This window comes from Acomys russatus, chromosome 22, assembly GCF_903995435.1.
Source record: "Acomys russatus chromosome 22, mAcoRus1.1, whole genome shotgun sequence".
Classification (NCBI taxonomy): Eukaryota; Metazoa; Chordata; class Mammalia; order Rodentia; family Muridae; genus Acomys; species Acomys russatus.
The window spans coordinates 43810465-43825561 of record NC_067158.1 but is presented as its reverse complement, the minus strand read 5'-3'; the positions used below and the strand labels follow the sequence as shown (position 1 = coordinate 43825561).

Here is a 15097-nt window from a genome sequence, read left to right as displayed (position 1 = left end):
AGGAATTTGTGGGCTCAAGCAATCTTGATTTGGCCTCCCAGTCAGATGAGACCACAGGTGCTACTAACTCAATGTATGGGACAGACAAACGGGATTATCAAGTACAGGGCTCAGGCAGTTAAGAGCTCTTACACCTGGTCCAAAGCTCAACTTAAACTCACCTTAGGATAGATTTATAGTTTTACCTAAGATTCTGTTTTTGTTTTTGTTTTCAAGACAGGGTTTCTCCGTGTTATCTTGGTTGTCCTGGACTCACTTTGTAGACCAGGCTGACCTGAAACTCACAGCCATCCACCTGCCTCTGCCTCCCAAGTGCTGGGATTAAAGGAGTACACCACCATGGCCATCTATTACTTAAGTTTATGCGCCTGTTTGCCTACCTACCTATTGTGGCACTGGAAGTGAACCCAGGGCCCTGAGCACACTGGCACATACTCTTATCACTGAGCTATATATAAAGAAAAAAGATTTAATTTTAGTTGTGTGTGTATACCCCATGTGTATGGGTGACATGGAGGCCAGAAGAGGATGCTAGTTCCCTCAGAGCTGGAGTTACAGCCGGTGCAGGTAGGAGCACTGGAACTTGAACTTAGAGGCCCCCAGAAGAACAAGTGGTCTTAGCCTCTGAGCCATCTCTTTCCTGAATCAGAGTCAAAGTTGCTCACACTGATCTTATGATCACTCTGTAACCCAGAGAAGCTTTGAACTTGTCATCCTCCTGTCTCAGCCTCACTAATAATGAGGATTACACAACTGTATCACAACTGCCTCTTCCTTTAAAATGGAGGGCTTGGAGGAGGGGAGGGGCAAACAGTTGCTTATGAAATTACACTTTACCCCAAAAGGAAAGATGTTTTGCAAATGAGCTAATGTGCTATTAAGATGCTTGGAACACAGCTCCAAAGAAAAACAGGCTTAATTTTATAAAGTTAGGATGTGGCCAGATGGTCTTCACTAAATTTTCTGACTTGAACATGCCACAATTTACTGTTTCTCCCCTTTAAGGAGTAAGTCCCAGTCAGGCAGTGGGGAGGCAGAGGCAGGTGGATCTCTGAGTTCGAGGCCAGCCTGGTCTACAGATAGAGTCCAGGAAAGCCAAGGCTACACAGAGAAACCCTGTCTTGAAAAACAAAAAGAGGTAAGTCCCCTCCCTCTTCATTTTTTACTATGCAAATAAACCCAGGAATAGAAACAAGTCTCAGACATAAATATAAACCATATGCAAATTGTACAATAAGCACCTACTTGCTCCAAATACCAACAATCTTACCGTTTTTCATTTCCATAAGACTTCTGTGCAACTTTTGCATGAAGAATGAGTACTGTTTGATCTCCTCGTTCTTTTAAATAATTTCGCATAGCTTCCCTGTAATCAAATATAAATATTACCATTGTAGGGATGGCATTTTTGACAAAATCTTTCTTTCACTCTATCTGATAAGAGGAATGCTTATGAACATTAAAAAAAAAAAAAAAAAAACCAACCAACCAACAAACAAACAAACCCTAAACATGAAAATAGAAACCAATAACATGAGCTACTTTTACAAATGCTGTGCAAAGAACAATACATACCCACATTGACTCTGCATTTTGGTTGTTAAAATAAGATTAATGCTTACACTGCTAATTTAATTCTGACTTTCTCTGTAGTTGATCTTGTTCCTCTACCCTTTTACATCTTAAGCCATAACAAACATCATCAAATCACTTAAACTCTGTTGCCTGATCCCAAACTAACTGTGCAGTGTAAGGACTTAGAAAACCCTGTCACTTACACACAAGCACACAACTGCCCACAGGACGCTGCTGAATATAATAAATTCAATAGGGCCAATTGAAAACTGCATGAAGCTTTCAAAAACTCAGCATTCTATCAAGTAAAAACTGTTACATGCTTATTAAAGCAAATGTTTTATAAAACTATCAATGAGTATTTCTGCACCCAAGTGTGCCAAAAGTACCACACAGGGAGTGGGGAACCTCTAAAAGTTAAAGTAAAATATCAATTCTTCAGATGTTTTATACACACGACAAAATCAAAGACAGGATAACTAAGAATATTTTAATAAATTTAAATTATATTCTACTTACATTGTAAATAAAGACAAACACATCATACAAACAGATATCCAAATGACAGTAATAAGCTGTCAACAGTCATAAAGTTATTAAATGTAGAGCATTATAGATTTGTGTCACTAGTACACTGAACTGTCTGGACAAAACATGGAGCCTCACTCAGCTTTTTACTTTCTTATCTGAAAATTAGAGCCAACACAACTTCCTAGCTCAGGGGTGATTAAAGGAGTCACATGAGATAACCTAAATGACATTTAGTTTTATCGAAAAAAAATCTTTTAGCTGCAAGACACTGCGAGTGATGCCACAGTGTGGGCAGAGAGAAGGGAAGAGGAGAACAGCATGCAGCAACATCTGACTGGCAAAGGTGTGCACAGACACAGCTGAAACTCGCATCTGTGGTGATCAGGGAGTCGGAGGTGAAGGACTGGGGTAAGTTCACAAAGGGCACAGTACTGGACACACTGGCAATAGCAAGGGATCTGAGACATTGCTGTGGGAAGTGACTGTTCAGAGATGGGGGTGGGGTATTAAAATTTAAAGAGGGGGAGAGAGGGGAGGGGCGGGAGAGGGATAGGGATATGGCTTGGTGGTTAAAACCTTTACAAGAGGACTAGATTCCCAGAACTCATCTAAGTACCGGTGAGTGTCATGACCCACCTGTAATTCTAGCCTTGAAGGCAGAGCTTGGAGATTTCTGGAGCAAGACCAGCTAGACTGGTATGTTCTAGGTTTGATTAAAAGACCCTGGCTCAAAAGAACAAAGTGGAAGAGATACTGAGGAAGACTTTATAATATACAAGAAAAAAGGACAAAAGCATTAATAAACAAAACTGGATAAAAACAAAAAGTCAAAAAAAAAAAAAAAAAGACAATGGAACTTGAAAAGCACCAACCTATTTGAAAAGTCTTAACTGGGAGCATATTTTCCAAATTAAATTCTAACACTTAGGTCTCTGTTATGTCACTTAGTGATTATTTGCTTATATGTTTACATATGTGTTTATATGTGCCTATATGTTTACCAGGTCTTGTGTTTACTTTTCTTTACTTTTTTCTTACTTCTCCCTGACATGCTATAGAGGTTTCAAATAAAAGAACTTGAGGCATGTACAGCGGACTGTACAATGATAATCTCACCATTAAAAAGATTGAAACTGAGCAGTGAGACTATGCTAGCTATTTTTCTAAGCAAGTGTATTAATATTACCAACAGCATTGAGGTGACATCTGGCCAAACATAGTGTAGATTTGGTAAAGGTTAAGTGAATTTCCTGAAATTATTCAGAAAACCAGGATGCAAAGCTAAGTAGTTTTGCCAACTCAAAGACCAAGTTGTACTCCTGGTAGTACAATGGCTAAGGATCTGAACCTTAACTCTGCCACTTCTGAATCTGAGTGTTTTCTCTTCTGCGGAGCTACTGGGAAGGGAGGAACAAAAACACACCTCAAAGTAAGCCAGCCCCCCACTGACAAGTAGTTCATGTCAGCAAGTTATAGGTATCAGTATTGTCTTCTTTGTTAAAAGCCAATCCAAGCTCTTAACTATACAGGCTGCAGGAGGAAAAACACGGGAATGGAGACTTTGATGCAAGCTTTGCAGGCATGCTGGGTAAAGGAGGTAGGGTACACATTGATTCATGTTTTTGACTCAAGCCTCAACGTACTGTGAGCACGAATTTTTGGGAAGAAGCTGTCTGCACAAGCTGAATGATCAAACCAAAGATGTGGGGAGGTTGAAATTTTGTTGTTTCAGAGTCTAATTACTTGAAACTATCTTTAGTCTACTAAACGGTCATAGCCCCACAACCACCTCTATGTAGGGCCCTGCTACTAGCCAGACCTAGGATGTAGTAACTTAACAACATCCCAGTTTTCTACCGTCAAGACTGAGAGTGTTGTCAGATAGTATACAAGGCCTATCTCCCTTCGTGCTATAACCTGCTTTCCTAATGTATCTATATATTTTTTAAATTCCTTGATTTATAACTTTGTCCTGCTACCATAAAAACAGTATGGAAACTGCTTCAATGTTAGAATGTTCTATCTGGACTGACTAAATAAATGTTTCTGGGCCATGGTTACTGTCTTTTATACCTTTGAGGTAAGAGGTGTTTCATTCGACCATACACAGCAGATCTATCAAGCTTTTAAGCACATTTATATATGGATTAAAACATAAGAACAGCATCTTACTATGTAATAATATAGAGAAGGGGCCAGAGAGATGAATGAGCAATTAGAGCTGCTTGCCTGGCAAGCCCTGGCAACCTTGAAAGAGATTCCCTACTCATGAAAGTTGTCCTTTGCTCTCCAGACATGAGCCCCTGATATATGTCTGCCTACGATAACAAATTTTTAAAAAATAGGAGAATAGTCTGGATACTAAACATTGTTCAAAAATATGCTGCTGATCTAGCTTGAGTCCACAGAAATACATGGTTCATGTGCTTCACACACGGGATTTTAAGAGTAGAACAGTGTTCTCCGTAAGACAGAGGAGGCAGGCTCTGTGAAAAGCATTACTCCCAGTAGCACACAAAAGACACTATGAGCAAGAAACAACACAAAGTCATTCTCGCAGTTATACAAACTAAAGTAATGGCAAGCCTCACAGAAGAAAGTCTCTGCCATGCAACAAGTTCTAGCAAAAGCATCAGTTAGCAGTTCCTAGTCTGTAGTTACGGGATGAAAAAATAAACAAAACTATCTCTGAAAGAATGTGTAGGTCTCTATGCCCGGAACCCACCTATGAAAGGTGAGAAGATTCCCCTTTCTTAAACTGTCTTCCAACTTCCACAAGCATAGTGTAGCACATGTGCACACGCACACACACACACACAAATAAATGAACTTCTTGAACAAATTCACAGTCATGTTGACTAGTAGTCTTTATTTCATTAATTTGTGATTTTAATTAAATTTTTAAATCATGTAGAAAGAATTCCTCTCTTCCTCCCCCCATTAGAGACTCTCCCACCAAAACTGTTTACCTTGGGAAACAGGAGTAAGAAAGAACAGAACAGGGTAAGCTTTGAAAGGTCCTTAAAACAAAAGAAATGGCCTCCACATTACACTCTCTACAGCATAGTGGAGAGAAACACCTAAAGTATTTTTGGCCAAATAACATATTGTTTTCGTAAAGCAGAGTCACTTGAGAGGAGACATGAAAAATATGATTTTGAAATATTTAGATGGTACTAAACTTGGTATACAAATAATAATATCCTAATTTCAAGTTTGTACTTAATAAAACTAATTTTGCCACAGAATTGATGACTGGTTTTCATTTTGCATTTGTCATTAGACAGCTTTGCTAAGTTTGCATGGGTAATGAAGACATCTGCAGTCTGTTTTCTTTAAAAATAAAATAAAGCTTAGTTGAATCTCCCACAGCATATGCTAGTCTCCCAGGTATCTCCTATGTAAAAGGGTTACTAGAAAGTTCAGGGTTTTAATGAGATTTAATTGGCACACCATGCGGTGGTTTTATCAAGAGCATGCTACATCACCACCACAAGATATCCTTAGTTCCCCAAAGCTGTTCTTCTGAGTCTCTGAAATCCTTTCTGCTTGTTCCCATTCCAGAAAACAATACTCATCTGCATCCTGTCAGGAACAGCAGCTTGCAGTTTCTAAACTTGTGTGTGCAGAGTTCAATACTTTTCCAAACTTGAATAGAAACTTTTGCTCGTATGTGATGTTAGTGTATAGCCGTACTGTCTCGTGTTTTCAGTAGCATTCTGTAACGTATTGCCTACCTTAGGTAGCAGCATTCTGTCCTCAGAGAATGACCTAGGCACCAGATATTCTTTTCCAGCTTTTAGAAAGCCATCTATCTAATGGTAGTTTCTCCCTTAAACACTGTAGAATTCAGCAGTGAAGCCAACCTACACTTGCAGCTTCTTTGTTTTAGTAACAAGCTCAGCCTGTTTGGATATAATGTCTCCAACAAGCTTATAAATTGTTAGTTTCATGGTACTTACACACTTCTTCAGAAGCTGTCACAAGGACTAGGAGTTGTAGTTAACCTTTGATATTGGTAGGATCTGCAGTGATGTCACATTTCTTATTCTTGGACAGTAAATTAGAGTAAGTTTTCTATTCAATATTGCCTTTACACTTGGCAGAATTTCTTTCAGTGTTCTTCAGGTCTGTTTATGATGAATACTTTGTTTTTAATGTTGTTTAAAGTCTCTATCTACACCCTTTTAAATACTTTGAAGCCATCTGACCTGTAGCAAAATTTCAGATGAAAAACCTGCTGTGATCTTTATCTTTGTTCTTTTGAAACCTATCTTTGTCTCTTGCTTTTAACTTTTTCTGTTTAGCACTTGTTTTAATCAACTTGACCACAATGTGCTTCAAGATACTTTTACACTTGAGACTTACTGAGTTTCTTGGGTCTGTGGTTCCAAATCTTTCAATGAAATATTTCCAGGCATTATTTCTTCCTATAGTTTCAGTCATAACCTTCTCATAATGACTCTACTTACACATAATTACAGTTAGTTGGACAAACTATCTGTAATGCTCCCTCTACTCAGATTTTTTTCCTGTGTTTTTACTTTGGACAGTTTCTATTGCTATGTTCTCACCGCTCCATCCATTCTGAAGTTGATCCAATCAAGGACCTTTTTTCCACTTTACTACTGTTTTCATTTTTAAAGTCTGAACTGGGCCTGTGTGTTTAATTTGAATCTTCTATGCCTTATTACACTTCCCTTTAGCTTAGGGATTTATAAACCATAGCTGTTAGGCAAATCAAACCAAACACCTGTTTAATGCTGTCATTACCAATTTGTTTCCACATCCTATTTGTATTTGCAGCAAAGGCTGTGTGGGCCAGGAAACCCCAACAGTTGACCATTTCCAGCTCTGAGTCCTAGCTCCTCCAACAGACAGAACAGACACTAAGCTGTTACTTCTGGGTTGGTTTTCTTCTCACTGACACCCTTGGCTGTCCTGGACTCACTTTGTAGACCAGGCTGACCTCGAACTCACAGCGATCCGCCTGCCTCTGTCTCCCAAGTGCCTGTGGTGTTTGTTATTCTTAAATACAATATTTTCTTCTTTCGCATTTTGCTTCCTTCCCTTTCTTTCTCTTTCATTCCATTGTTATTTCATTCATTCAGTAGGGTCTCACTGTTCAGCCTTGGATGGCCTGGGACTCACTATGCAGATCAGGTTGGACTTAAACTCAGAGAGATCTGTCTGCTTCTGCCACCTGAGTACAGTACTGAGTAAAGGTGTGCACTACCATGTGCAACCCACAACTGTTTTTAATAACTATCTTAACAGAGGTGATTATTTTGTAATAGCCTAAGCAGTCATCAATGTGAACCAAAAAGAGTGTGAAGACAACAGAACACCACAGAACTACTACAGAGAACCTTGATGGTCTCAAGTCATGTAATACATTGTGGGGCATAAAGAATGCACAACAACGGTAAAGTGAGATCCCAATTTAGGTTCAAAAGAAACACACGCGTGCACACACACATACACACACACACACCTTCTTGAAAGATTAATAAAAAATAAAAGTCGACACCAAGGGACAAAAATGTAGAACCAGGGATTTCTTTGTTTTATAACCCAACAAATTTTATGAATTTTTAAGTTAATTCTTTCAAATATATGATTAAGAAATATACTGTAAAAATAACTTATATAGTTAGAAGACTGTATATTATCATGAAAGTGAATAAATCTTAGGTTTTCCTCAAAATTCTTAGGGAAAAAGTAGGATTTTAATATTCATTTTAAAAACACCTATTAGGGCTCGAGAGATGGCTCAGTGGTTAAGAGCACTGACTGCTCTTCTAGAGGTCCTGAATTCAATTCCCAGCACCTACATGGTGGCTCACAACCATCTATGAGATCTGATGCCCTAATCTGGACTGCAGGTGTACATGCAGGCAGAGAACTGTATTCATAGTAATAAATAAATATTTTTTTAAAACACCTATTAAATCTCTCAAGTCTTTCTCTTACACATCAAAATGTGACTGGCTAAACAAAGTTGAAGCTGTTATTTTCACAATCTAATAATTAATTTTGTCTGGCTTTGTGGCATCAAAGAATGGAGATGAGGAATTAATGGCTTTTGTCAATGAATTGCTGTGATAGACGCTAAGACTGACAGAAGAGGTCCTGAGTATTGTAGAGTAGACAGACTTCCCATGTGCTTAGGGAACATGTATACACAAGTTGGGAAGAGAAGGAACATTAAGAATTAAGTGGCTATAATGGAGCTTAGCCCTAAATAAAATATATTTATTCTCTTTCTCAATCTCTCTTTTTTGATTAGATAAATCTGTCTAGAAGGTTTACTTAACAATAGCTTTGCAGTTTGCAAATTCAACTTAATTTTTAAAGTATATCCAATCTACCCCTCCCTTTCAGAAGAGAAGGGAAGGGAGAGGTAGGAATAAGCTCAAGATGTAGTTACCAATATCTGAATGATTTTCTAAGAACAATTCACATTACTATCTAAAATGACAGGATCTATATGCACAGTCAATGTTTAAATGGCTAATATAATGCTTACCTAGTGAGTCGTTTAGGTGGAGGCCGCTCACCAAACTTCCTGGAAAAAATTAAAGAAATAAAGTAAATAAACTGTGGGATAAATACCACAGTAAGCTATAAGGCATCAGAAAGTGTCGCTTATGACTTATCAATCTTAATGAAAGTGAAGAGAGAAATCCCCCAGCAATCATCTGTTCCCAGAAGTAACAAATATACAATACAAAGTGCTCTTTAAAAACACAAAAGCAGTAGGACCAGAGATGGCTTAGCAGTGAAGAACACTTGTCCTTGCTCTTACTCATGAATTCCAGCTACAGAGTATAGAGCAAAAAACAAAACAAACAAACAAACAAAAAACACACACACACAAACAAAAAACCAAAAAACAACAACAACAAAAAAAAACACCACTCCTGGATTCTTTTCCACGGAGGATGTTTTTTAAAAACTCAAAGTGATCAAATGCACCACCGTGTCACAGAGGTGCAATAGAGGGGTCTGATTTGAATTGAACATACTACAAAAGCCAAGTTGATATAATTTACAGAAACAAGTGAGGAGTTACCAAAGTCTACTCGAGCATTAGTAAAAAGTTTACATATAGAAAGAAATGGAGAATGAAACAAAACATTTCAATAACCACCATGTGACAAACCCAGCAAGCACTATGGGATCTAACAAACGTTGATTATATGAATAATTTAGTAAGTTGCACTAAAACTTTTAATATAACTTTTATTCCTAGATACAATGTAATTCTCCCAAAACTAGATTAACAAGTAAGACTCTGTCAGAGTACCTAGCCCAACCCTTCCATAAATACTCAGTAGATCAGGTCAATGACAATATAACATGCTGATACAACATCATGCCTGGCCCCGTAGGAAATGTGGACAAGATCATGCAATACAATTGCCTGCTGAATAGTCATTGAAAATATTCTAAGTGTTATCCTTATACTAATAGATAAGTGTATACCCAAAGATAAGTAAATATCACCTCTTATCAAAGAGACTTCTCTTTACAGTAAATGGAGACTGTCACAGAAAACCACAATACAGAAAGCAAAAGATTGTATAGAGGCCAGCACCAACGGCCACATCTACATCACAGCCCTTGCATCTAGGGTTCAAGGACCATCGTAAAAGATGAGGCAAAAAGCTATTAAGAGGCAGAAGACCAGGAAGCCTACTGTGAAAGTCTCTAATAGAAACGGCTGCATAAACAAGGCCTAAAGAATGAGAATAGTCACACCAAATGGGGGGAGGGAAATCTTATGGGAGCACACTCCTAGATAAGACAAGGAACTACACACAAGCAACTGCTGATTAGGAAAATTAGCTCCTCCCAGGGGTTGAGCCTAACTGGTTGTCCAATAGAAAGTGAAGTGCCCTGAAAACATACACAAACAACAAACTAACTCAGCAGATTGTACTTATATATTCGTGCATGCATCTGCATGTATACGTGAAAACTCTTAAGAATCAGAGAAGAGGAGGCTATGAATTTAAGAGTAAGGAGAGGGGACATGGAAGAAGCTGGAAGGAGGGGGCAAGGGAGGGCCTGGTGGGTAAAGGGGGAAAGTAATGTAAATATATTTTAACAACAACAAAAAAATCTTTTTTAAAGAACCAATTACCTGCTGAGGCTGGCAACACTTTACACAAAACCACTCATTATTTAACGTAGCTGCTGTAATAAGGTAAGGAATCCTATAAATATTAAAATTAAATTGCTCCTTGGTATTAAATAAGATCCAATAATTGTTGCATGCAATCCTGACCTTTTTTAATGAGTATTCCATCACTGTACTTATTGAAGAGGGTGATTACAATATAGGTTTTCTGGGAAAGATCCAATAAAGTATGTAATAGTTACTTCACATTGACCAATTTGAAGGTCACATATACCCCTTCTCAGCCAAGGCTACATGATATACCCATTAAAGACAACTGATTTTCCCTCTCCCAGCAGGTATCAGTTACAAATAGCTTCTTGTTTAAGGATGAGCAGCTTTTTCTTGAGGTAGATGGTAATTAACAAGGTGACTCACAACTGGACAACGTGTAGAGTGAGGAGGGCCTTGGAGCACTCAGCCTTAAATGTAATGCCTTCATATATCATCTCCCCTCAAGGCTCAGGTTCTATGCTGAAGAGAAGGTAAAAGCCAGAGGGGGTAGATGACTCCAAGTAAACAGCCTCTTTCACACACAGCAGGCCTGATACACATATGAACTCAGAATACGACAGCAGGCTTAAGACCTGGACAACGGCAAACCAGACAAAATCCCAGCAAGCAGAAGGGGCAGTGGGCACAAAGCCCTAAGTTTTTGTTTGTTTGTTGTTTTGCTTGCAAAGCCTCCAATCCATAAGAATTTCCAAAAGAGAAACTTGCAAACCCATTACATTTGTACTTCCTCTCTGCTGGGGAAAGGTGTGGTGCTTCCTTCCACACCAGATCCTCTTCACTCTATATTCACCAATTTGATAAGAAAACGTAAGACCACAAATGTACAGAAAGGATAAAGGTTATCAAATTTCAGCATCCTAACACTTTTCAGGCCAGAAGATAATTCCCATTTTAAAAAACAAAAACAACCAATTAAAATATCAAAACAAGAAAGGGAGTAGGGGAATCATAAGAAAAAGTGCTGCAAGTACAAAACAAGTCAGTAATCACACCACTAAGCCAAAAGAAGTGAAGCCTCACGTCTATTGTTGCACAACAGCACTTTGGTGTTGTAAGCATAGTGATTCAAAAACAGGCATAAAACATGGAGAAATCTGTCAATAGGGTCAAGAGTTTAAAGTAATCCTATTCTTAATTTTACAAATTTTCTGCATCATCTTGAAATGTGATTTAAAAGGATTCAAGGCAGGCAAGCAGGAGAAAGTGGCAAAGAAAACACTAATAACCCACGCTTCCATAAGCAGTATTTAATTATAGTAAAGCACTAGGACTTCTAAAGAATGACTTAAGAGAAAGAGTGAGATAGACAGGGAAGGCTCACTCATACTTTCAAGGCATTTACCACCAATAAGAGAAACTTACTACATGATACACACAGGCGGTAACAAATGGTTTAAAACACAAGTGAAACCAGTACTGACTGAGAAGGGGCTTGGCAGCTAATAGAAAACCCCAGGAGGCTCACCCTGGGCACATGTCTACACCAGATTTGGTCCTCAGCAGGTACCTATTGAGCGGCTAATAGGAACCACGCACAAGTATGTCCAAACATCTATGAGCAAGAGGCACAAATCCCTGTGCACAAACAGGGCAAATGGATAGGGAGATAAGTTAATGTATTCATACTCATAACTTACAAAGAAAAACTTAGAAAAATGTATTTCTGTAAATAACTTTTTGTTACTGATATTGGGTGTTTATGTGGTTGTTTTGTTTTGTTGATTCTGAGGCACAGTCTCATGAATCCCAGGTAGCTGACAGCCTTATCATCCTACTCCACCTCCACAATCAACTTTATTTAGTGATGCGGAATCAAGCCCAGGGCACTGTGTGTGCTGAGTATTCTACCAACTAGGCAATATCCTCTGCCTTGAATATACATTTTAGATGAACATGTAATTTTCCTTTAAACAGTTTACTCATTTCCTATCTATGGGTGCAGAAAACACCCTAATAATTCACGTATCCTTTAAAAGACACTCCATCAGGAACTAAGGTATAGCGCAGTGCGAGAATGCTTGCCTAAGCACGCTGTGATCCTAGGCGCCAACAAAAAGGACCTTTTCAAGCTTATTTTGAATCAGGTATGACCTTAAAAGTCACATTTAAAAAGCAATGGTGCAGCCGGGTGCAGAGGTGGCGCACGCCTGTAATCCCAGCACTTGGGGAGAAGGAGGCATCTCTGTGAGTTCGAGTCCAGCCTAGTCTACAAAGTGAGTCCAAGACAACCAAGGCTACACAGAGAAACCCTGTCTTGAAAAACCAAAAATAAATAAAAAGCAATGGTGCTACAATTAGGCTCAGTGTAACCACTGGTCCTGGAAAATGCAACAAATGTGATCACAGCAGTATGTTGTATCCTCCTGGACCACATTTAGTAAGCACGTTCCTAGTCAAGCAAACATACCAGGAGCTGATGTTATAGACAGGTAGTAGACTCCCAAAAATGAAGGCATGTTATGCTTACTTTGTAGAAAAACTTGAAAAGCATCTTTTTCTTAAAATTTAAAGCCCCTTCTATTTTTGCTCTTTGAATTTAAAATGGAAAATTACCTTGTAAAAATCTGCCAGCAATCTGTACCAATGAGGAGTAGAAAGGATATAAATGAGCATCATCTTCAATTGCACTCTGCACCTAGCTTCTCAAGTATCTTTGTAAGAGGTTAGTGAGAGTTGGGGAGGGGGGCGGTGTTTAAAATGATGGCCTCACAATGAAAATCTTTAAATCTGTAGCCTCAAAAGGAAGTATAATCAGACTGGGCAAAGTATTTCACTTGTTTTTGTCACTGAATGGAGCAGAGTGTGTAGATCAGTGGCAGAATGTGTACCTAGCTAGCATGCATGAAGCCCTGGGTTCAGTCCAGAAACCCTCCTTCCCATAAAATAAGGCAAGAGAAAGATGGAATAAGACTGAGTTCAATCATACTGGATGTCACTTAAATAATGCACTAAGAAACAGAATCACTTTTATATTATGGTAATAATGTAGAACTAGAACCCAAACATGAGGAACAAATTCAAACTGTGAAATAAACAAAATAAGAAAATTAGAAATTGACCCAGTTAAAGATACAAAAACATGAGCCCCTCATGGTGGTACACCCTTATAAACCCAGCATCAGGAGGCAGAGGCAGGTGGATTGCTGTGAGTTTGAAGCCAGCCTGGTCTACAACGGGACTCCAGAACAGCCAAGGCTACACAAAGAAACCCTGTCTTGAAAGAAAACTTAAAAAAAAAAAAAAAAGGTACAAAACAGGACCACGCAACGTATGGTTTCAAATATACTTCAGCAGTAGAAGGTGTTAGAAAATTAACAGTATCTCCATAAAACAGCTTAGATTAATTTTGATTATTGTTCTTACTTCTAGAAAAACTCATTGTAGTGTTTAGAGGAAAATATGATGCTGGTATCTTATCTTCAGATGGTCCGAGGATAAAAGATCACCTGTGTGTGTTCACCGTATGTATGTGTAGAGAGACATATACAGAAATAATGTAAATGTGGTCAATGTTCTCTCACTTGAAGTATCTAGGTGACTATTCTGGAAACTGGCATCACAAAAGAACAAAAGGCCAGGTGCAGAGAAGCAATCACCTCTTCATCTAGTGGTAAAAACTATCAGAAATCATTCATGGCTTTGTGGCCAGGTTCTTGGCACAACTTTTATATCATTAGCTCAATGATGTAGTAATTGCTGTACATTCAGAGCGTGTTAATACCCAAGGCTAGGATACACACAGAAAAGCAAACTGTCATATACTAAGAGGAGCTTAAACATGAGTAATCCTTTGAAAGACACCTTGGCCATGTCTGTTCTAATTCAAGGTGTGCATCTCTTTGACACAGTCTTTCAATGCTAGAACTTACACATAGGTATCTAACGTGGTCCACGTAAAGACATTCTTAAAGATGTTCAATGAAACAGCATCTATATCAGTAAGACTCTTCAACTACATGTATAATGAATATACAGTTTGGAATATACTGGCCATATAAGACTACCCGCCTCTTCTAACGCACACCCTGTACAGCAGACCCGGGCATGTGTCTATTTGCAGACAGGGCACAGACAGCCAGGCACTTTACTAAATGCCTGGCAAACAGCCAATGCCAGCCTACACTGCCCCTTTAAAGCGCTCTCCACGCTCACATTCTCCTCCTCGGGGTACAGCAAGATGTGTGCAGCTTGTTCCTCTCTGCTTCATACCCTCCTCACAGAGTGGGGCCTCGGCTGCGCTGAGGCATCCCCCACTATATGCACTAGACATATGAGGCAAGCTACAGGTAAGTAATCGGCATATAAGACAACCCCAGACTTTGGCATAGGTTTTTCAGGGGGCTGGGGGTGGTGGTGTTGTTAAAAATGCCATAAATATCTCACCGATATGTTTTTAGCTAATTCCAGACATAGGCAAATTGACAAGAATAGCTATTACTATGGATTAACATCCAGAATACACAAAGAATTCCTATAACTCAACAAAAAGCCTAACTAAAAGGACATACAGACATTTCTCTATAAGGTAAACAAATGAGCAATATACTATGAAAATGTTTCAAATCACTAAGAAAGAAAATACAAATCAAAGCCAAATGAGATACCTCTATATACCAATTGTGATGGCTAATTTAAAAAAATACAAGTACAAATGAAAAATATCACAACAGCTATACAAAACAATATGATTTATTAAAACATGAAACAGATTTACTACATGATTCATAATACAATTCCACTTGCAGGTCCATACACAAAACAACTGGAAACAAATACTCAGAGGGGTATACT

The 15097-nt window shown here is 38.6% G+C and overlaps 1 protein-coding gene across 3 annotated transcripts in view; it reads right to left on the bottom strand.

The window, feature by feature from the left end:
• The window catches only part of Rbpj (recombination signal binding protein for immunoglobulin kappa J region), a 199270-nt gene that overhangs the window by 18879 nt on the left and 165294 nt on the right, over positions 1 to 15097 (bottom strand). For all 3 annotated transcript variants that reach the window (XM_051164944.1, XM_051164943.1, XM_051164945.1), the window contains exons 2-3: positions 8636 to 8674; positions 1271 to 1366 (exon numbers count right to left, since the gene is read on the bottom strand). In XM_051164944.1, the coding sequence (XP_051020901.1) occupies positions 1271 to 1366; positions 8636 to 8674 (135 nt within the window). The remainder of the gene's footprint in view (positions 1 to 1270; positions 1367 to 8635; positions 8675 to 15097) is intronic.